This window comes from Leuresthes tenuis, unplaced genomic scaffold (assembly GCF_036924035.1).
Source record: "Leuresthes tenuis unplaced genomic scaffold, fLeuTen1.0.hap1 SCAF_8, whole genome shotgun sequence".
NCBI lineage: Eukaryota > Metazoa > Chordata > Actinopteri > Atheriniformes > Atherinopsidae > Leuresthes > Leuresthes tenuis.
The window spans coordinates 14,825,274-14,848,634 of record NW_027325362.1 but is presented as its reverse complement, the minus strand read 5'-3'; the positions used below and the strand labels follow the sequence as shown (position 1 = coordinate 14,848,634).

General features: G+C 40.7%; 1 protein-coding gene across 1 annotated transcript; it reads left to right on the top strand.

Annotated features, from left to right (window-relative positions):
* The first annotated feature begins 1,575 nt into the window (after positions 1-1,575).
* Positions 1,576-22,986, top strand: loxl4 (lysyl oxidase-like 4). The gene is made up of 15 exons (XM_072390996.1): positions 1,576-1,661; positions 2,726-3,057; positions 3,851-4,152; positions 4,235-4,449; positions 11,099-11,137; positions 11,460-11,673; positions 11,812-11,989; positions 16,297-16,451; positions 16,544-16,711; positions 17,070-17,232; positions 17,323-17,566; positions 18,358-18,473; positions 18,811-18,947; positions 21,812-21,923; positions 22,018-22,986. The coding sequence occupies exons 2-15, from the start codon at positions 2,742-2,744 to the stop codon at positions 22,086-22,088; spliced, it is 2,430 nt and encodes an 809-aa protein (XP_072247097.1). The 5' UTR covers positions 1,576-1,661; positions 2,726-2,741; the 3' UTR covers positions 22,089-22,986.
* The last annotated feature ends 375 nt before the right edge of the window (positions 22,987-23,361 follow it).

Here is a 23,361-nt window from a genome sequence, read left to right as displayed (position 1 = left end):
AGAGCCGGCTCGGCCTGCGTAATTAGAGAGGTGGAGAGTAAGAGTGCTCTGCCGCAGAGACCTGCTCTGCTCAGATAGTCGTATGAGCTCTCTGAGAGCCCTGAAACACTTTCACTACTCCCCACCCCCAGTGAACTGTAAGGAAAAAAAATGGCACACTGGCAGAAAAACCTGTCTCGTCAAGTGTAATTTGTCTCATATCAAAGAATGCATTAAATTATAATGTAAAGATGTCCCACACATTGCTGATTCCTGTTTCCTTTTGCATATTTTCTTTTTATGTCTCCTCTTCCCTGTTGGCCTTGGAGATCCCTCTGATCTGGCTCCGTTAATAGGGGGTCTGCTCTTCCTGTTCGGGTTTACCGCTCAGGGAGGGACCACCATCTTGCCACCCAGTCGCACCATCACTGAGACACACAAACATTGACACCAAACCATTCCAGCTTCAAAGAACATGCACACAAGAATACACACATACATGTTTGAGTCCTTTTTCACCCTGTTGGAAATCTACATACAGCTAAGTGTTTTTAATGGTTGTGGCTGATGTTTAGATTCCCCCCCTCCACTGTCATAAGGGTCATTTTTCACAGCTATGAATAAATCCTGCTGCCCACTGAGGTTTACTTGAAAACTGGATTTCAGTTTATCAACAAAACACCCCGAGGACAAACATTCCCATGCAGCTAAATTTGCTCCAAATCCTCTAAAAATGACCCAAAATGTAAATAAACACATTTCAATCATGTAAAGAGGCTTTAGTAGACATCTGGAAGAAACCGTAGTCAGGTGAGGACCCTGTCATACAGTAAAAAAAAAAAGAACACCATTGAGTTACACCTTTATGCTCTATACACCACGATGATAGGTTACACTATAGTAACATACTCCTGGGCAGGGTTAATGCATATTCTCATCAGTCACGTTCACCATGGCTACGATGAGGCCAGGGCTATTTTAGAGTTGGTGGTTTGCGGGCATCTCAACAAGGAAATATCTACCCTGTGGTATAGGGAGCTTCTTTAAGACACTTGGAACTTGATGTTTGAAACTATTCTGGAACCAGAGTCCTTCCTGTTGGTTACATTTACACACGTTCACCCTAAAGTTGTGTAATGCTCTCAGTATACAGTTGTGTAAAGCGTCTTCAGCCTATCAGAGAAGAGAGGTGTACGGTGGCTTCCATGTGAGAGGAACATTGTAATGAAGAGAACAGATTTCAGGATATATTAAATCCATTTCTGCTTATGAATTGAAGTTCTCCTGATCCTGATCAAGAAGTCTTATGTATGAATAATTTCTGGAATGTCTGATTTATTAATCTGGAAGGAACAACTTTAAGCAGTTTTGGAAAATTGAAAATTACTAGAGGAAACCAACCACTTCGGTATTCTTTAGATCTTTAGACAGCAGTTGTGCTATATGCAGACAGTATGTTTTATTTCATAATAAACCAGCTACACAGTTTAGAATTTCAAGTCAGTCTACACGTGAAAGAAAGAGATCGAGCAGGGAAGAGGAGGGAGGCAGGGAGGGTTACATGGAGAAGGAGGGAAGAGGGGAGGATTGAGTGAGGAGAGCATTAAGTAGACACACTCCTTCACACAGTCAGTCTCCCCTTGCCACTGACATTTACCACTTCAATATTTGCTGCTTGCCAGGTGAGTGAACTTTCACCTTACCGTCTCTCTTTTTGAAGAGAACACAATCTTATTTTTGATTTGTTTTAAAACATATTCTAGTTTTTGGGCACACCAGAGTGCAAGTGTAACAGGTGCTTTTGAGAAGTGAATGTATAAAGATGCTGCCGATACTCTTTTTAGCAGGAGTAGGTGTATTTCACGATACTTTAGAAACAGTACAATAAAAGCTGCTGTGACTAGATCCTGTTGTAAGTTCAATCATATAGCACTCTACCACTATACCAGGTCATACAATCCTCTGTATGATGCACTGAGGTTTACTCAGCAGAATCTGTTTGCTTGTTGGTGGGTTCTTTTGTAATTTGATCATCGGAGAGCATAAAACATATTTTGGGCATTTTGTGCACAGTGTTGTCCTGTGAACCTGCTGTGTGTTATTGTGATAAGTATCGCTCCACCACTATGTTTAGCTGAAACACTTGTTCAGCCCAAACACACCAGTTAAAGCCTGTCTCATATATTTTTTGGCTGGTTAGTTTGCCCTAGGGGGATGTTTATTCACGTGAACTGCCCCACAAAAGTATGCTGCTGCATCTTTAATTATATGCCTATGTTTGACAGGAGAGAAAAGTGTTCATTTGATATATTTAGGTTGCAACAGTGACTAAAATCAAGTATGGAGGGAGAGAGATCAACTCAGGCTCTGTCTCGTATTGCTGGCTGATAAATTACTGTGGTAATTGTCTCAGGACATATTTAATCTCGTGATAACACAAAAGAGTAACCCAGGTGTTGTACTAGATGAGACTATTTTGCCCAGAGGATGTCACCGTTGGTCTGTTTTATAACAAGGCCATCCTCTCTCTGGCTGTTCGACCTGTGCTGGATTGAACTGAAGTAAATGACATGCGGGTGAAATTGACGGCTATTCAGGCGAAAGCCTGATTTTAAAACTCTTAAATGACAAGCCAATAAACTAGATAAAATGTACAATTGAATTAATATTTGTGTATGTGTATGTATATATACATACATATTAATTAAATACATGAGTCATGGAGTGTATCACCCTTTATTTGCAGAATTCTCTCTCTTACGATGACCCGCATCCTCTGCTTGAGCCTCCACCTTCTTCTGGTGCTGTCCTTCTGCTGCCCAGCGCGCGCGGAACCTCGGCTGACCACGTCGTCTCAGCGCAGAGCGGCTCGCGCACCGGCCGCCAAGGTGCGTTTGGTTGGCAACTTTGCTGCGAGAAAGGAGAACGAAGGGCGCGTGGAGGTGCTGCACAATAACACCTGGGGGACCGTCTGCGACGATGAGGTGGACATAAAACTGGCCAATGTCGTGTGCCGAGAGCTGGGTTTCCGTAGGGCAGTGACGTGGGCTCACAGCGCAAAATATGGAGAAGGATCGGGTGAGAGCACTTTAGCCGCTTCGATGGCCTGACATGTGACTTTAAAAATATCAAATGTTCTACAATTTTGTGAACTAAAACTGATAATTTGCAAGTGACACAAATAAAAAAAAGGTCCAATAGGCCTTTTTCAAGTGCCAGCTAACTGGAATAGATGCACACTTCATTATATTAATTAACTGTATAAATTACTCATGTGCCTTTCTCTACATGTTGTGAGGAAACCCTTTATAAAGTGCAGTTAGAAGGTGCAGACAGTCATATTAGACCAGTTCATCTCAGACTGTCACCTCCAAGTCCACCATGTTCCAGTGGAGATTCATAGCGTCATGAAAAGATGCCAGCTGAGACATCCAAAATAACTAGGATCAGAAAGTGACAAAGATAACTTGTTGTGGGATTTCAGCCTACATTATGGCCTAGCAGAGCTAATATATAGGTATAAAATGGGCATTTGTTTAAGAATAATGACAGCATTTGCTTGCCAGAGTTGTGTAACACTTTCTGTGGTTTATGGACATTCTTTACTGCTGCTTTTAAATCCAAATTAAAGAGAAGGTTCAACAGATTCAGAGAGCAGGATCTATAGTGCCCTGTCACCTTGTAAAATACTGTGTATCCACTGCTTAACACACCGCTAAGGTGCAACCCTAAATCAGTCTGCCCGTAAAAGTCAAGTGTTAGGTGTTTAGGAACTGATTTGAGCTGTTTTGTAGATGCATAGCCTAGTCTGTCTATTGCACAACCAATTTAAACCCTAATGAACTACATTATGAATTTATTCTTTCACAAGGCCCAATATGGATGGATAATGTACGCTGCGACGGCTCGGAGAAGTCCTTGAAGGACTGCAAACACAACGGTTGGGGGGTGAATGACTGTAAACACTCTGAAGACTTGGGGATTGTGTGTACCACTGAACGAAGTTCGGATCAGTCACCCAGCAGAAGCTCCACGACTGCCGGCAGGCCCTATGGCAGAACCTCTCCACAGTGGGGAGGCATTGTGGCAACCCAGAGGCATCCGGGATATGGATATTATGGAAATGGCCATCCATATGAGATTCCAAGGTTTCAAAGACACCAGCACTACCAGGTGCGGCAGTTTTCATCTGTTAATTATCTGTATTATTCTCAGAAAGACTTATAAACATGAATGTGCTTTGTCCTTCTGCTAGGGTCACAGTAAGGTGCAAATCGAGGAGGTCCGTCTTCGTCCCATTCTCATGGCTACCAAGAAGAAGAGCCTTATCACAGAGGGTGCAGTGGAAGTGAAGCATGCTGGGAGATGGAGGCAGGTTTGTGACCTGGGTTGGAGTCTCAATAGCAGCCGTGTTGTGTGCGGGATGCTCGGCTTTCCAGAGGCAACTCAGCACAATGTTAAAACATACAAGTGAGTATGACTCTTTCTCAGAAGCAATACGGAGAGCAGCATAATTCACTGTTATGAACTGAAGTTATCATATTACGAAACCCTGGGGTGTGGACTGTGGTTCAAAAGAGCACCATGCCTCGCAGTTCAGCCCATTGTTATATGACTAAAGACTCAGCAGCATCTTGTTTAGAGCCATATTGAGTGAAAGTGAAGGGCTTGCTTGGGCTTATCTTCCTACTCAGCCACTTCTCCCCTGTGTCCCCCTTTACACCCCTCTTTCCTCAGCTTTAATATGATGATAAAGGGATCCCTGTCCCCTCTCCATTGCCCTTTCTCTGCACCTTTCTCGTGGCAAATCACCTCTGCACACCTCATTGCCTCTCGCTCACTTCCCTACCTCTCTCCCTCTGATGCCATCTTCAGCCTGATGCTCTCAGACAAAGAGCAGCACTTAAACTTTTAGATCCCCATGCCAAGGTGTGATATCACTGCTGATTGTAGTTTTAACTGTCCCATCGATAGCCTGTGTGAGACCAAGGTTGCTATTTGAGAGCAGAATAAAGGTTTGCGTGGAGTGACTTGTCTTATTGGCAAGCAAACGTCCTGATGCCCAACTCAGCCATGTACTTCTTTACTTTTACAACCAAACCAAAAACAGCTTGTGTGATGGGCTTCAGGTGTGTGTGCAACATCCTTTTATTCTTTTTTTTTATAGTATTGTTAATACTTTAGGTTTAGTGCAGTTACCCTTAATTGACAACATTTTTGTAACAAATTGTAAGAAAATATAATTCAACTCTTGAAATAACTAATAGGATTGATAATAAAAAAAATATCCCTGGTTTCATACTTTTGACATATTTTAGTACAAAGAGGTAACAAACAAATGTTTGGTCACAACTTAATCTGCATCTGTTTTGTTTATTTCAAGCTCTGTGTGCTTTTTCGTGGACTCAAGTTTCTCAGGAATGGCAGAAAGAAATATGTAAAAGTAAAAAAAAAAAACTGGCACATAGTATTCAGAGCTCATATCGTGGTATTTATAACAATCTGGCTTTCGGCTCATCAGGACTACTTTTCAAATGCATAAAAAGAACAAAAATGCTATTGTAACATAATCCACAGTATGTATATGATACACTGGAATTTAAGGTGTCCTTTATATGATTATAATTACCTTAGGAATAGTCTTTGTGCTCACCTATTTAATGCTAAGCTAAGGTAGTGGGCTGCTAGTTGCAGACAGTGTTAAACTTATCATTCTCTACAAGAGTTAAAGGTTTAAAAGGATTCTAAATGTGTTCAAGCTACCACTGTTCTAGTGAGACGTGTTTCTTTAACGCATTGTATTTAGGTGTCTCCTTTGCCCCTTTGGCGCAGATGGACATTTCCTCCTTGCTTGCTGAAAAAAAAAAAACCCATTGACAGTGGTTTTGGGGAACATCATGCTCTAAAACCACAGGAGGACCACACATTAGCAGAGACTTACTCCATTGCTATTATAAGAATGAGTGTCTGACTATGAGTGGAAGGGGAACCCAGTTGGACCTTGTTCCTGCAGAGCTGCAGGCCATAGGTGATTCACAGTTTAGCTATTCCCTCCCTCTCCTGGCCAGGATTATTCTGACACCACTGGTGACAGACCACAACATCTGCTCTGCACTGTAGGTACTAGATTCCTCATGCTACCGAAAAGGCTGCAACTGTTATGGGGAAATATATTCATTTTATAGACTTTTCTAACTTTTTATTGACTTCACAATCTGCTCCCAGTGGACCACATTCAGTCACTGAAAAGGATTTCTGCTTTGTCCTTGAACTGAGTTTTCTGTGTTGAACTTCTGTGTTATTAGGAACACTGCGAAGCTATAACAAGCTCCTGCTGTTAGAGGAGAGGAATCATGTCGCGTCACATCTTCAGTAATAAAAGACCCTCAGAGTGGGGTTCTCACTAAACAGCCCAGCCCGACTCCGTTTGTGGTCTGAACAGGATCATTTATTATTACAGTTCCCTGCAATGCAGGTGGGAGGATTTTCAAGCATCTGCTCGATTTTCTCTTGCATTATCGTTTGACCGCACAAATGCAAAGAACTGAAAATGAGACGTCCAAGTGTTAGTTGAGGTAAGAACTGGATGAGCGGAATTGTATGGCTTCAACGTTTTAACAGAGATTTGGCTGCTCACCAAGAAGATTGACATGACAAAAGAGAACAGAGTTGCTGGAGCTTGAAGGGCTTGGATTGAAGCCTGCAGGGAATCTGAGCACGGGCTGTTTTAAGATGTAGATTTTAAATCATCCTTTAAGGTCAAGAAAGTAGCTTAAATAGTTGTACTTTTTCAGCTCTTTTAGCCTTTTACTAAACCACAAGATGCATAGAGTACTCTTTATTTGGATATACAGAGAAAAGTTGGGGGGATTTACGTCAGTATGTGTCTGCAAATTATACAGCTTCAGCATGGAAGTGGCCATGACTTGTACATCTTGGTCTGCTTGCCCTGAGTATGACCTGTTGTTTTGCCGAGGCCTAAGGCCCTACATTTGTCTTAACTACGATGATGTGTTTGCTTAGAAAACTGTAACACTATACAGTATGTATCTTCACAGATGCATATTTTCTCCACTTTTGACTTGAGACTGAATCAAAGAGCACAAATGCCCCAGTGTCTGCAGCGTTATGAAGAAACAACTGGTTCTGAGCCTGTTTGTGTAATATCCTTCTTTAGTAGCCCGAAAAGCTTAGGATAGTATGTAACCAAACGTAGCCAGTGACTTTCCCCTTCTTTCTCCTCCTTGCCCAAATCTCTCAGTCAATTCTTAGAAATCCTGAACCCTGCCATCTCTCTCAACTCCATGCGTCTCTTGGATGAAAGTCTGAAGATGCTGTAATTACAAGTTGGTCAGGACCAAAGCTTTCCAGGGATTCAGCTGAGGGCGAAAAAACACCTCCAATTATAGCTGTGTGTGTGAGAGAGAGAGCGAGCGTAAAAACAGAGCTGGCAAAGACGGCTGAAGAGAGTAGTGAGAGAAAGAGGCTGTAGAGGAAGAACGAGAGCAGCAGTCAGACATGCCAGATTTTCGCTTGCTCGTGTGAAATATGGCCAATTACAGCAGCAGTTTGCAGTGCTGGCCGCTGTGTCAGCGGCTGTCTGTCTTCCTCTGTCACTATAGTGATTTCGGTACTTAACCGGCATTTTGTTTAATTATGTTTCAGCCAAAATGTTCTTATGATGAGGGTATCATTTTTCGGCTTTTTTTCGACATTTAGTTTGACCAAATGTGGTTTTCCTGTCTGGTGTCTGTGTGATCCTCCGCAGCGACCTTCTCTCTAATTTATTTTCTCATCTTTTAATTTTTCTGTATGCATGGCAGTGGCTACCTCTTTGGCCTGGAACAAACTGTGGCGACTGGCTTTTCCGAGCTCAGTTGAAGCATAGGGAATTTTATCAGTTCACTCTGGCCTTCGTATAAAAATTTTTTAGCCATTGTTTCACCAGTAAGAATCTTTTCATGGACAAATCAAGGAATTTAAAAAATGTTGTCTTCTGACAATCTTTCAGTCTCTATGAAGTGAAATATGTTTAATCTTGGCCTTCCCTTTTAGCTTTGATTTTCCATCATTTATAGTGACAAAATATATGCAAAGTAGCATTGATTTTAAGACAAAGTTGAAAGCATTTTTCTTTAAAAGCTATTTTGTTTTTAACATTAAGACCAGAGGACAGAGTAGAGCACAGAGGGTGAACACTGTGGCGATGATGTAACCTAAACAGTGGTGTAATGCATGTCTTTTAACAGTCTGGTGAGAGCACCTATCATTAGCTTCTGTTCTGTTAGTTTCACAACAAGTAGTGAAGATACTGTTTGGTTATACAAGGCAGATGAATGCTATGTAGGTGAAAATCAAACTAATCCCTGGGTTGTCTCCTCAATGCATCAGCGTATAACTTGTTGAAGAATGCTCCTCTGCAACTCAAACCACCTGTTACGGCTCCATGCACAAATGTAGAATTTGTCATCACAGATAACTGTGACCAGATGTTAATGGTTTAATCGTACACATTTCACAATTTATGTTTTATTACTCTTGAATGAAGTTCAGCATAGCTGTAATTTTGTCAAATTAAAGACCCAAAGGCATCATTTATGGCCTTGCGTAGTAGTCCCGCTGCTTTCTGAAGAGGGAAAAAGGGTTTGCTGATTCGCCTGCGGTGAGGTCACAAACAAGTCACAGACATGTTTGCCTCGTGAGAAAATGTGTCTTCGCATGCTTCTTGCTGTCTAACCAATGCTACTACAAAGCCACATGGTAGACACATTTGAGAGATTTTACAAGTGCCAGTGAAGTGTTAAAATCTACATAGTGAGCCAGTTGTAATCTGCAGCAGGCCTCAGTGCATACAGCTTTATATAGAGCTGTGTGCATTACTGAGAATGTTTCCAACATGCTTTTTTTCCCCCCATTAAATCATGTTTGATATAGTTTTACAAGGTATCTACTAAGACTGCTCGAGCAGCTGAAATTCCATTTGCAGATGTTCATAATTTAACCCCAGCATTTGCCTTCTCCAAGCTCAATTTATGCTTCAAATGGGCCAGGAAAATGACCAACTTATTATAAGCTTTTATTCTAAAATAACACCTTGATTTGTTAAATGATTGCTGAAACAGATGTATACTGTTTCGTTTTTTAAAGCTGAAATACTTTTTGAAGAATGACGTTTTTGGCGAAAGAGCAGTAAGGTACTCGTTGCTTAGTGACTGCTTACAGCATCAGGAAACAAGTTATTATGCGATTCTGGAAAGAGTACACTCAGCAGTCCATGACTTCACCCGACCATTAACATAATATTATGTCCCTGACAATGAGTCCCTTGATTCCAACATCCTCAGTTTGTTTTTAAGGTTTGTGCTTTACCTTTACAGGAATGTCTGGAGTCTCATGTCAGGAATACAAATATTGACCTGCCTTTGCTATGACACAAAATCATAGATGTGTTTGTTTCTTTAAAGGGAAATGCCACTGAAATCAGCATTTCGTTAATGTTTATGCTTCTTACTCTGTAAATTCAAGGCATATATTCCAGGTATATATATTTAAATAAATATATATATATGTGCTTATTTTACAGTTCAACAAATAAGCTATTTTCACTGTTAATAATGGAGTTTCAAACTGTGCCGATCTCTTAATTATTTGATTAATTTGTCTTGCATAATGAACAATATTTGTGTGCATGCCACCATATATAAAGGTTGGCAGATAATGATGCTTTAAGCTGTCAGCCTGCTTGTTGTTTGTATATCTGGGAATCTTTATGGTGTAATTGCTGTTATTGTTGGTGTTGGAACACGCCCTTTACAGTGGTCTGAGGATGTCCTGGTATGGCTCTTCTGGCATGTCGTCTGTGCTGCCTTTTGTGTGTGCAAAGAGAACAGAGGGTTTTCTTCTCCACCGCCTCCCCAAGTCAGTCAGCTTCCTTGGTGCATAAATCGCTGTTTGGTTCCAGCTTAGTGCCAGAGTTCTTGTTTGTATATCGTGCTTGGTCAAACCCTGCTTTCCCAGAAATGTTCTGTTTCACTGAAGTTGCATGTCATGAATTTTATATTTGGACTACATGTGGCTTTGGAGGTTAACAGTATCATTAAAATAACTTGTTGTTCGTTTTTTTTTTTATGTGTTCTAAGTCTTTTCATAGTTCTTACATTCTGGAGTTGCATGCATACTTGTACATGCATATACACATCTGTGGTAGTTCTATCAGGCAGTTCATTTTCATACAGTTACCGACAACATTCCTGGTGAACACCTCTTTACGTGGGTGAGTGCCAGAAGTACTTTTGTCTTATTTGCTAGATTTGTTACTTTAAACATAAATATTGTAAGCTGTAAGCTACAAAGATTCGGGATGGATATACTGTACATACTGCTGAACCTCTGAGGGGAAAAAAGTCAAGTGTAAAAAGTCAGCAGAGGTAGTAATAAAATGGGAAATTCCTTCTTAAATAGGACATATTACGCTTTCTGGGTTTGTCCCTTTTCTTTCAGTGTGTTCTGTGGCTTTTTTATGCATGCGAGCGTTCTGCAAAATGATTTTCTCCAACTCAGAGAACAACTTTCTTCTTCTCACAGCTATCAGCATCAGCATGTAAACTGTTTGTATAAAGCCAGGATATTGGCCAGTCTGGCACGCCTTAAACAATGAATGAACGGCTGTTTTCCACTCTGCCTTTTTTTGACTGATCAGGGCAGGCTGACCCTTTAGGACGGAACATAAAGAAACAGAAACTAAAACTGAACATTTTAGACAGAAATCGAAAAGAGCAACTGCGGCACTATACAATATGAGAAAAATCATTTAAAGCATGTACACATTTTCTAGTAGACTCCCTAAATGAAAATTGGAAAGGAATAGACGTAATTTAGCATGGGCTCTTTAAAGTCTACTCACCCAAAAATTTGGAGCAGTTTGATACATTTTTTGGTAACCCAATAGGATTAATTTTCTTGTTCTAAACAAATTGATGTGTATGTTTTTGTTTGACTGCTTGCTGTGGAACAAATCTCTATATGATCAGGTTATATTTGAAACAAGGAAAATATCGTACACAATATGATAATCTAGTACAGAATGTCAGATAAAATGTGTTGTTTTGTTCTTTTACAGGAAAATATGGGACACCAAGGTTGCAGATCCCTCAACAAGGTATTGAAAAAGACTACTATATGGCTATTATACGGTATGACACTGTGAGGTACTTTAAGCTCTGATGAATGAATCAAGATTTAACATTTCTTCACTTATGTTAGCAGGACAGTCATTCAAATGTGAAAGCCTGCGCAGTCTTGATAAAGCAGATCAGCTTCATTCATGTTTAATAAGCAGTGAATTAGCATGTTTTTTCTGAACTTTGCCAACAATTGTTACAAATTATGTAAAAACGGGAAAGTTCCTGAGAAATCAAAGGGTTTAAGATCAACTTGACTTCACGAGAATATTACCAAGGGTTTCTTTCTTTTCTTTCCAGATTGAGTATCATGGCAAAAAAGAAGGGATTCTGGGTAGAGAAAGTTAACTGCCTGGGCACCGAGAACAGCCTTTCAGAGTGCCTCGCTCAGCTGTCAATCCCCCGCAGTCCCAGCCCTTGTAAGAATGGGAGACATGCAGTGGTCAAATGCGTACCAGGGCCTCAGTTTTCTCGCATCTCCTCGGGAAGGCCCCAGGCTCCTCATCCAGTTGTGGTAAGATTCAGGGAGTTGCGTCCACAATAGCACAATCAAGCAGTGCGTGTGTATGTGTGAAAACTGAAAATTTCGTTATCTTGTATTATGTAAGTAAAGACTCTTGATTCTTGATATTGTCTTTGTTGCCCTGTACAGCCTGTGCGTCTTAAAGCAGGCCCCAGACTGGGCGAGGGTCGTGTGGAGGTGCTTCGAGATGGAAAATGGGGAACCGTCGTAGATCACATGTGGGACAGAACTGCAGCCAGTGTGGTGTGCAGAGAGCTGGGCTTTGGGACTGCTCAGGATGCCCTGCAAGGAGCCTATATGGGTCAAGGTGAGAGAGAGAGAGAGAGAGAATTGTTGTTGCTCAGAGCAAAGCATCTCATACAACTGTGTAAAACTCCACATTTAATCAAGTTGTTTTCAGTCTGCGATGTGGTGGTTTGAATGTGTTTATCATGTGTCATGGTATTTCAGAGAAGACAGGGAGACTTTCACTTATCTTTTGCTTATCGCACACCTGCACCCGTCTACCCTGACTGATTAGATAATGTTTGGGTTTGTGTGTTTGTCTCTATGTCTGTGTATGTTACCTTGTGAGCTGCAAATGTGGTGATTGCAGAATCTCCAGCTGGGATTATGTGAGCTCTGTGCCAGTGCTGCCAGCTGCCCAAACACATCTGCACACACACACACACTCAATGCACTCTCAAAATTAAATACCGTAAGACGTGGTGGTTTATTTTGGCAACTAAAGCATGATCGTGCTAGATCAAGTGAACTTTTCATTCACCCACTGTGTGCTGTGTTTTTTTCACCTTCAGTTTCATATGTCCAGATTTGGTGTCACACACAGTTTCAGGCGGTATCCAGCTGTACCAGTGGTCTCCACACCCTTGTGAGATGTGAGAGAGAACGGCTTCCCCATGTCTCATGCTAGGGTGTAGTCTCAAAAATGCTGAGGGAGATGAAGTGTGGGATGATGATCTGCTGGTTTAGCTGTTCAGTTGATCACAGCAAGCATATTTTTGTATGTGTTGGATTAGAAAATGACTATTACTTTTTAATCTTTTAAATTTGGCTTACAGTATATGATATCAGTTGTGCAGAGTAACAGAATTTAAATCAGTTCAAGCTTTTTCTAAGGGGGACCATTTAACCATGACCCTTATCGTCTGGCTTTGATCAGCACTTGCTAAGGGTTTAAGTGTTTCATTTGTCACAAGGGACCAAACATCTTTAAATTTTCTTCCTAGAAAAGGTTTTCCCTGATCTAACCACAAAGCTACATCTGTGTATGTGCTACGGTCCAACCCGCATGTGCATGTTTACTTGTGTTGTATGTAATTAGGATCAGCCTCAGACTTTTAAACATTAAGATGTGGTTTTGGAGCCTTAATTTGGTTTGACAAATGACAGTTTTACTCCCTTAACATATACTCTCTTTTACGTTGTATTGCTGCTGCTGTGCATGTGGACATGTACAGATTTCAGCAGATTCTCTGCAGGTTCCTTGGCTAAAAATTGGCTGCATCTGTACATCTTTGATCTGTACTTTGTTTTCCCAATTAGTCAGCACAGTACCCTGCACAGTTGAGTTGAGCTACAGTTACAGTGCGACTTGGCCATTTAAAACCCAGATAATCTTGGCCACCATCTTTGTCCCAGTGTACGTGCACGAGAGGAGAATTGAGTAACTGATGGCGTGACGCTGTGTAATATGTGAAAAAACATTCAAGACATTCTGCTGCTTCTAAATTTCTCTAAAGGAGATCATTGCACATGTAAGTATAGCTGAACCCACTGCAGAGACGCTACCTGTAGGTTTCCGGAATGGTGGTTTTATCAGATGACACTGGTGTAATTAAATCAGGATTTTTTAGAGCATAGCGACGATCTGGAAATGCTGTAGATGGCAGCGAGATAACATGTTGTCTTACTGGTCTGCTTTTTAGTCACAATTTCTGGTGCATTTAGCAGTGTGACAAAAGCAACAGAAAAATTATGTGAAGCTTTACTGAAAAATGCAGCTGTATAAATATACACTTAAGCTTTACTTTTACTTTTACAAAAAGAAGGAACTTGGGAGCATGTGCGAAGCACCAAGACCTATTTGAGTATAGTTTAGTGTACATGTACACAAGCAGGAGAGGTTTGATCCCCAGCTGCTTTTTCTGGGTTTATTATTGCACTTTTGAGAGGGTTGATTTTGATTTTGATTTTGTTTAGACTAAGACAATTAGTTTTTTTTTAGTGTCATATAAGCATGATTAATGATTCACAGCCTGTTTTATGGCTGTTCCACAACTAGTGCAGGAATAAAATTGTGTACAGTTTGGTCTAAAAGAGAAAGTTTTGTAGACAGATAGTTTAAACTCAGGACCTTCTGCTTACTGGCACTTCTCTTAGTTAATCAAGTTACACACATCTATATCTCAGTATTGGGAATTAAAGCTGTGACATCACTGATTCTGGCAGCCAGAATTATGTGTTAATTATGTGACAGATTTTTACAGTATCCGTCTGTAGCAGCTTAAACTGTATGAAAAGCTTTTCCATTAGATCCGTGTTGCCATCTTAAAGCAGCACAAAAGTCATGTTGATAAATCTGATGCATCACAGTGCAATCAAAGCACAGTGCAATTGCTCAGCTGTCAGCAGTGTTTAGCTCAATTGAATAATATCCACAAGGCACCAAGCTGCAACACAATAACCCCATAAACTTCGACACATATCAGACTATTTGGTTTACAGTACATTGTTTACAGTACATCATGCTTCCCTATGATTAGCCCAGCAATATCGAAGGGATGAGACCAGAGATGTGACTGACTCAGGCTGTTTTTATTTACCACCACACTCTCCCATCAATTTTAATCTAATTTGCAGTTTTCATTTCTGCACATACTGAATAATATAATGGCCAAAATTGTGAATGCGCATGGAGACCAACACAGTCTATGTGTCTATAAACAGAGTTGAAACACAGCACATTGCTGTCCCTTCTAGTCTTTGTCTTTCATTGACTCTGCTGTTGCAGGTTGCTTGGATGTCAAATTTCTCTCACAGCTTGCTTTCTACAACATGCACACAGATTCAGAAGCTTAGATTACTGTTGCGCTTCACTAAGACAAAGATATGACAACGATTGAATAAAGACCATTCAATCTGATGTTCCCACACTCCCTCCCCTAAAGTTAGTTTTATAAACTGTAAAAAAATATCTATGGCAACTTCCAGGTCTAATTACATAATAATCAAGCTCAACATGTTCCATGTAAATGCTTGATTTAGGACACTACATTTATATTATGGCTCATTGCACCTTTTATATAAGTTTTGACAATCTCATGACATTCAATGCAGGACTTTATTGGTGAGATGATTTAGAAGGCTGATGTTAGGGAGATGAAAAAAAATAGAGAAAATTAGTAAAAATATTTGTCTCAATTTGGACTCAATCTGCCAACTCTCCAACTCCCATCATCATTACATTTATCATCACCATCAGTGAGTTAAATTACAGGGACAATGTTTCTATTTCCTTTTTGACCAGAATTGTTATTTTACTGTGTAATTTTGCCCATGAAGTACATACACATTGGGTACTATGTATACATATAGTAAGAGACTTAAGTACCCTTATGCCTGTGTGTGTTTGTGTTCATGTATAGTATGTGCGGTCGGTTTCCTGGAATTTACTTTGAGGTAAGGTTTTAAATAGAGCAAGTCACAGTTCACTTTGAGGACCTATTTTTTTAGTTTGTTCTGATAAGTTAAACATTGGGAGATTTTATCTAGTTTGTGGCCAGTACTGTGCAGATAGAGGCTGAAGTGGTAAAAATGGGGCGGATACCAACACATGATGACCAGTATGGAAGCAGACCTACAATCTACTAAAACCAACACAGAGACAGATTCGGTTAGGCTGCAATCTGGTGACCCAAGTATCTTGCTTTATGCCATCTTTTTCTTGGTTTCTCTCTTTCCCAGTTTTTGTGGGTTTGGTTGTGTTTATTTCAACATTGTCTTATGTCCATTTTTGTTGTTTGCACCTTTTGTTTTAAGAAAACACTAAAGTCATAATTTGCTCTGTGTTTTCATATCCTACTATCATTATAGCTGTTTGCTCTTGCAAAATCTCAAACTTTTTTCTATCACCTTCTGTGTTGTTTAGAGCTTATCTGGGTTTAAACAATAAATGTATCTTTTATTTTGCTGACACAGATTTGGCCTTGTTTGCACACTCAGGGTGGTGGACTATGGACAATGTTGTTTTTGTTGAGCCCAAAGCAACAGAATGGGTGTAATGAGGTGTAACAGATGCCCTAAGTAGATACCTTTGCTGCAGCTTTTAAGCTGGCAGGAGTGTTTCATCACGACAGATAGCAATTTTTCTTGTTGGGTTGATGCGAAAGTAAAGAAATTCACACGATTCACTTGAAAGGAAACATAGAGCCTTACTTCTTTGTGTGTGCTTCTTTGCAGGATAAAATCTTCTAACGCCATTCTCGCCACATTGGGTGGCCCCAGACAGTCAAAGAAATACAACTCCTTTAGTTATATCTGCACTTCTAGTTCCCCATGCTTTACTTTGGTCATTCGTCTTTAAATTTACCACATCTCTTCTTCCCTCTTCAGGTACAGGACCTATCCATATGAACAATGTGCAGTGCAGGGGGTCAGAGCGCTCCATCTTGGACTGCTTCTTTCAGGAAGTCCAACCGTGGACCTTCAAACACTCCCAAGATGCCTCAGTGCGCTGCCACGTTCCCAAGACAGGCATAGAGAAGATGGTATAAACACAACAAATCTTTTGCAATTTCTTTCATACCTCTGACTGATAATGCATGACCCATTTAATCACTTTAATTTGATGGATGTTCAGGTGCGGCTCTCTGGTGGTAGAGTCCCATCGGAAGGTCGTGTTGAGGTGTTGATGGAGGTTGGTGGTCGTAAGCGCTGGGGCTCTGTCTGTAGTGAGAACTGGGGCATTAACGAGGCCATGGTGGTGTGCAGACAGCTCGGAATGGGCTTTGCTGCCAGTGCTCATCAGGTAAAAACTTCTCTAACCAATGAATATTAACAGCATGTCATTTTCATCTTTAACAGTAGGCTCACCAACTTTTCTCAAAATACAGAACTAACACATTTTCACTCCTACTCCTGAACCAATTAGCGTGATTTTGAAAATGACAAACTAGATTGGTCTGAGGCATCATTTCTCCAGGAGTTGTCAAAATCCCATCAGCATTGTCTGAGTTATTGATGAGCGTATGAAATGAACCCTTGGAGTCCGATCCATAGTCACAGCCCCTGTATTCACTGAAGTAAACAATGAGCTATGGCTCTGCTCATTGATAGAAAACCTGACAAGCTCACCATGTCTACACCCCACACCTTTCCTTTGACAGGAGACGTGGTACTGGACTGGTAACCCAAATGCAAGTGATGTGATTCTCAGTGGAACTCACTGCGTGGGCACAGAGCTTTCAATTCAACAATGTCGTCGCAACAACCATGTCCACTGTCCCCGTGGAGGCGGAACTAAAGCCGCTGGGGTTAGCTGTTCAGACAGTAAGTTACTCATCTTCATGTAGCTCCTTATTTTCTCATCTCATGTAATAACTCTTAACATAAAATCATCTCTCATCGGACAAATCTTAGCGGCCCCAGACCTTGTTCTGGATGCCCAGCTGGTCCAAGAGACGGCCTACCTGGAGGACCGACCTCTCCACCTGCTGACCTGTGCCAATGAGGAGAACTGTCTATCATCATCTGCTGCCAAGATGAATTGGCCGTATGGTCATCGACGCCTGCTGCGCTTCTCCTCTCGCATCATGAACATGGGTCGATCTGATTTCAGACCCAAGGCATCGAAAGAAAGCTGGACATGGCACCAGTGCCACAGGTAGGACATCCCGAAGGGAGGTAGAGGGAAGTGAAAACATAGCTTAGGAATGTAGTTTGTTGTAATGGGAATTATTGTTAAATACTTAGTCTATGTGGGCTGTTATTGTTAACCTTGTAGTTATTATTATTATTAGTGGGCAGAGTCTGCAGGCTGTGCTTTAGAGTCTACCGAATGAAGCTGAACTTTCAGAAGCTGTCAAAAGCATTTTGACAAGCACCTTTTCCTCTTATAACATAGCTTGTATGTGGAATAATGACATACCTTCCTCCATGTTGAGTAATTTGACTTACGTTGAACTTAATTTCTTTTAATTGCTGCCAGGAAAAAAAAACATGCTATAGGCTCAATGAGACAGGTAGCATGCAAAATGGACGTTAGATATAAGAGACTGTTTGTTACTGGTAAGTCTGAAATAGTGTTGTCACATCTCCAGATTCATTAGCGTGTCTGTGGAAATGACGGTTGTACCAGTCAAAGTCACTCCGTGCCGGGTGTCATACAAGGGACAGGGCTGACCACGCACAGTCAAGTCTGCTTCAGTTTATTACAGCATATCAGACCTAAGGATGGGAGTTTCAAAGCCTTCCATTCACTTAAAATCAGTAAACAGCTCAACGACGCTGGTGCTAAAACAAGCCTCTGTAAGGTGTTATGGTGACACCCATGCTCATGTTCGAGCAATGAGGTCATGAGGGTATGAGCCATAGGGAGCCAGTGTTCAGTGAGACTAAATGCACATACTCAGCAGACACACACTCTCACCTGGACTTTCCCCTCTGACGTCCCAGGCACTACCACAGCATCGAGGTGTTCACACATTACGACCTGCTGACTCTGAATGGCACAAGAGTTGCAGAGGGACACAAGGCCAGCTTCTGTCTCGAGGACACGTACTGCCCTGATGGTAATGTTCAACACTATTCCTGAGTCCCTCTAATATACTCTTTATACATAATCAGTTGTGACAAGAAATTAACATGAATGATTCAGCTGCAACTATTCAGAGTTTTACCTTGTGGCTAAATTAATAGATCACTGCTGTTGTTGTTTGTTCACTCTCCATTTACTTGTTATGGCATGGCTGAGATATGTTTTATGGAAAAAAGACAGCATTCACAGAGCCTGTAGCCTAATGCAATTCAGCAAGCTTACAGCTCTTGAAAATAACAGGGGGTGTCAAGCATGAAATGAACTTTGATGTTGAGATTGATAAAGATGTTGGCATGTGTGTGCATGCTTAGGACTCCAGAAGCGGTTCTCCTGCTACAACATGGGTGATCAGGGCATCTCTGTGGGCTGCTGGGACACCTATCGCCATGATATTGACTGCCAGTGGGTTGACGTGACAGATGTACGGCCTGGAGACTACATCTTCCAGGTCAGAAGTCAATTTTTAATTCACCCTGCTCCCTTTTTTTCTTATGAACTCACTTGTTGTTTTCTTTTGCAAGAGTTTGACAGGATGAATTAATACGAAGTTATCACACATTTCATGCTATGTTTTTTATATATAAGCAGTCTGAAACTGGAGCATGTTGGGAATGTTGTTATTACATTCTAGTGCAGACATTGGAAAACTAGGGGGGTGTACATACTTGTCAAGATACTTAAATACATTTTGCCATTGATGTCATTACCAGCTGATAACACAGTATGGTGTGAGTGCAAACACTCACCCTTGATTATTTACTAAATACAAATAGTCAGAGGTATTAATAAACAGTTGATTTATGCAGCTTTACCACTGTTCATAGGCAGAGCAGCCATCTTGGACTGTGGTTGGGGAGGTTTACGCAACTCTCTGTATGAATGATATGTCTGGTTGGGTTGTTTAGTTGAAATCTCCCCATGGGTATTTATGCTGTGAGAAACCCAATTTTATCCCACTGTATTTTAAAATTTGCAGGAATGACAGATAAAGTGAATTTGAACTGGAACTATTTGGACTTCTCAGTTCACATAGAAACACCACGAGCACAAACTATAAATGACTTCTTGGCCAAGTGCAGTCAATTTCTGCTGGCTAGTCAAGAAATAATCTGTCAATTCACAACCATTACATTTTTTTCTTTTCTTTTCTTTATGGATTAAAGTAACTCAAATCTGATCTGCTTATAAATTAGCCATATATGTGCTCTTAGATGGATTATTCAGACACAGCCAGGCTTGCTGCTTGTCTAACAGACTGCTTGTTGCAGCAAATAATGAACATAAGCTATAAAAGTATAAAAAAATGTTACCATCTCATCTAAGTGTCAGCAAAACTCACACATACTCCTTAAAATTTTTATTGTTCCTTAAAGACCAGAGATTAGGCTAAGAGAAAGACGTTCACAGGCTTGAGGTGGACCTCCTCAGAGCTGGTTGGGGTTTCTATTTCTATTCTAGTAAAACCTGCTAACCTTCTCCATCACAGTCATCACCTCAGCCATTCATATGTCTGTCATTTCTTTGTCGAGTCCACTCATTGTGGCTTGCAGACGAAAACACATCAAAGACTCCATCCCCCAGTATCCTCTATTTTCATGTCAGACCCTTGGTCTCACCGTGGTATGTGGCAGACTTCAGATCTTAGCATGCTGCCAATTACCTCCAAGCAGTGGGAGACTTGCTACAGTGCAACCCACTGTTTAATGATTATTGCTGTCTGAGAGGTCACACTGAATCTTTGTAATTAACACTTTTCTACACTCCACTGAAAACCAGTGTATTTAATTTGCTCATGTGTCGCACACATATCTAAAGGCTTGTGAAAACTGGATGTATTTTAAGAATGTCGAGTGGGGCCGCATATAAAGTTGTACTTTGCTGTAGCGCAGTTTAGAGGTGCGGGAAGAGGTGAATGATAGACAAAACACTAGAGTTTAGATAATGAGAGCTAGAAATTTAAAGAACTGTAACAGGTGAGGAGAAGAGCTGGAAGCAAAAAAAGAACAAGCAAAGCAGTGACGAAGTTATTCATCAAGGCTGCAGAACTGAAATACCAGCTTTTGCAGCGTCTCTTCTTCTCTCCATCATGTTTCTTCCTTTTTCAAGTAAAGTGCAGATAATGCCTGACTTTTCTGATCCAGGGCTTAACAGAAAGGCTCAGCAAGCCTGCCCTTAAACCACCCAGTGCTAATGAAACACACCAATTTACCCAAATTAACTATTGCCATTCCTCAGCCAAACAGCACCTTGTCCCCCCTTCCATTAGGAACGGCTAATTTGCCACCAAGGAATTTCTCCTGGCCTATTTTTGGTTTTACAAACACTTTATCACCGAGCGATGTGTTCCGCTGCCGAGCCAGCCCTCAGCAATAGCCTCATACACTCTGGTCCAACACTGTAATTTACACAGAAAAATGAAGAGACAGTTTTTTTGTGCATTCATTTTGTTTTTAAAAGTTTTTTCCTTTTTTTAGTTTGGCATGCCTTCTTTCTCCCAGAAGTTGTTTGTAACCAGTACTTACAGTGGGTGTAGCAGTTTGCAGAGCAGCTATTAGAGTAAATGGCTTCTCAGTATTATCACTTGGCTAGATTAAGAGAATGGTTGTATCAGCAGTTACAGAGCTGCTCTGCAAATGACACACTATTAGTTCATGTATGGCAGCACTCAAATTAAGACTGATCTCAGACATATAAACATATTTATGCATAACCACTCTGTAGCAACAGACTCTTATTTCAGGTATTTTTGCAACCTAAGGATGGTGTGAGGAGCATTTCTCCTTTGCAAAACCCTGAACCTTCACTTTGGCTAAATTCTGTGAGCCCTTCCCTGTAAAGCTGCAGAACCCCATTATTAGCCGGTTACCATGTTTTGTTCGGGCAGAAGTGTCTTTGTTGTTTTTGCACTTTGTATAAATTTTTTTTACAAGTTTCCCTTAAAGATCTACTAGTGGCTTTCCAAGTGAACATCATTCCAGCATCAAGTCCACGAGATTAAAGTCCATAAGAAAGTGCTGCACAGGGCATTTATCTTCACAAATAGAAAGTCTGTATGGAAAAGCCATGCAGTCATCTTTTAATAGATGAGAAGCAGATTGACTATAAAAACAATTCCAGCCACGAGGGCTGTTTAATAACAGCCCCTCTCACAATTTTACATGCAACTGCTGTTTATGTAAAATGGCTTTGCCCGTGAGTAGAGAGGAGTCTTATTCATTGTTTACCCATGAACTTGGTCAGCTGTAGATACAGTGTTAGATGAAGGTGAGAACAGCAATGAAAGAGGAAATGCATGATTGTGTTATCTTGCAGGTGGAAGTCAACCCCTCGATGGACACGGCTGAGTCTGACTTTATGAACAATGTCATGAGATGTCGGTGCAAATATGATGGCCAAAGAGCTTACATGTATGGTTGTCATGCAGGTGAGAGCAGGAATATACTTTGTTCGTCTAAAACCCGCTTAGATTTTTCCCTTAAACCTCACTTCAATGTCCATTCCTCTTTCTCATTCTACAGGTGACGCCTACAGTGCAGAGATTGAAGACCTGTTTGAGCACCAGCGGCAAATCACCAACAACTTTGTGTAGCCCATCCCAGAGTCCAGTGTGAAGACCCTCCAATGGGGCACAGAGACTTTTCAGGGAGGGCTGAGGTCGATTTGGGACCTTAGGACACAAAATAACGGAAACATGCCAAATGGCTTCTGCTCCTCTCCTTGGCAGATGTGGACAAAATACTTATGAGCACATCGTGTCACAAGCAGCAACAATCTCAGAGACTTTAATTTCAACTCAAACAGCCACTGATGACAAGAGAGGAACATCTGCCGCTTGGTTCAACATGTTCTAATGCTCTAGTTAGAAAATGTATGGATAAATATTTAAACTATTCTGATTTATGTGAATGTGGATTACTAGAAACTGAAAACACACACATGAAAGACACTAAGGTCACTGTAACGTATATGTCACAGTTACAACAGGGAAGCTGATAGTGCTGGAAAACCTCATTCCAGCCCAGGAAGATAAGAAAAATTTTGAGATTGTTCAAATTTTGTCACACAAGGACGAATTCATGCACATTTCGCAGAAACAAGCACGAGTGGTTCCAAATTCTATTCTTCACCTCCATAACTGACTCATGTCGAATTGTTACGCTTCTACAATTGGTGCTCTTTAAAAATACTGTATTTTGTGTAATTAACCTCACAAAGTGTCAGGTGAACGGTGGTGTACAGGATATTTTGGGTAGTTTTCTTTGACAGCTCACTCTAGTTTCTTTATTATTGCTTTGGTTTAACAAAATCGTCAATCTCTTAAAAAAGTAGTTGTGCTTTGTATTTAGAATAAACAGAGGTCAGTTTATTGTTATGGAAGAAAGCACTTTATATTTTAAACATCAGTATTCAGTTTTTAGCCCCCCGCCTCCTCATTCTTTTTCAATTATCTGCCAAACTGACAATCCAGGTTGTCTATCTAAAATGACTTTATTGTGTTTTTACATTTTGGGAAGTGAAATGTACAATTTGTCTTTAGTTTTGTAAATGTGCTATTTATGCTGTACTGTATAACTTTATTTATTCACTGAATTCACACTTAAGCAGCATGCTCAGTAATAGATTATCTAACTTTTGATTGAAAATTAATATTCTTTAGTTTTTCTGGCATAATTAACCTGGAAGGAAAATACTTCCTGCAGTAGTTACAGGACTTAGAACAGTTATTTCAAGCAGATGAATAATAGTTGATTTATTTTATTCTAATCATTAAAACAATTGGAACTGTACAGTTTTCTTCCAGCCTCTCTGATGGGAGGGGAAAGTGGTCTGACAAAACCACAGTATTGTGGTAGACAGGCAGG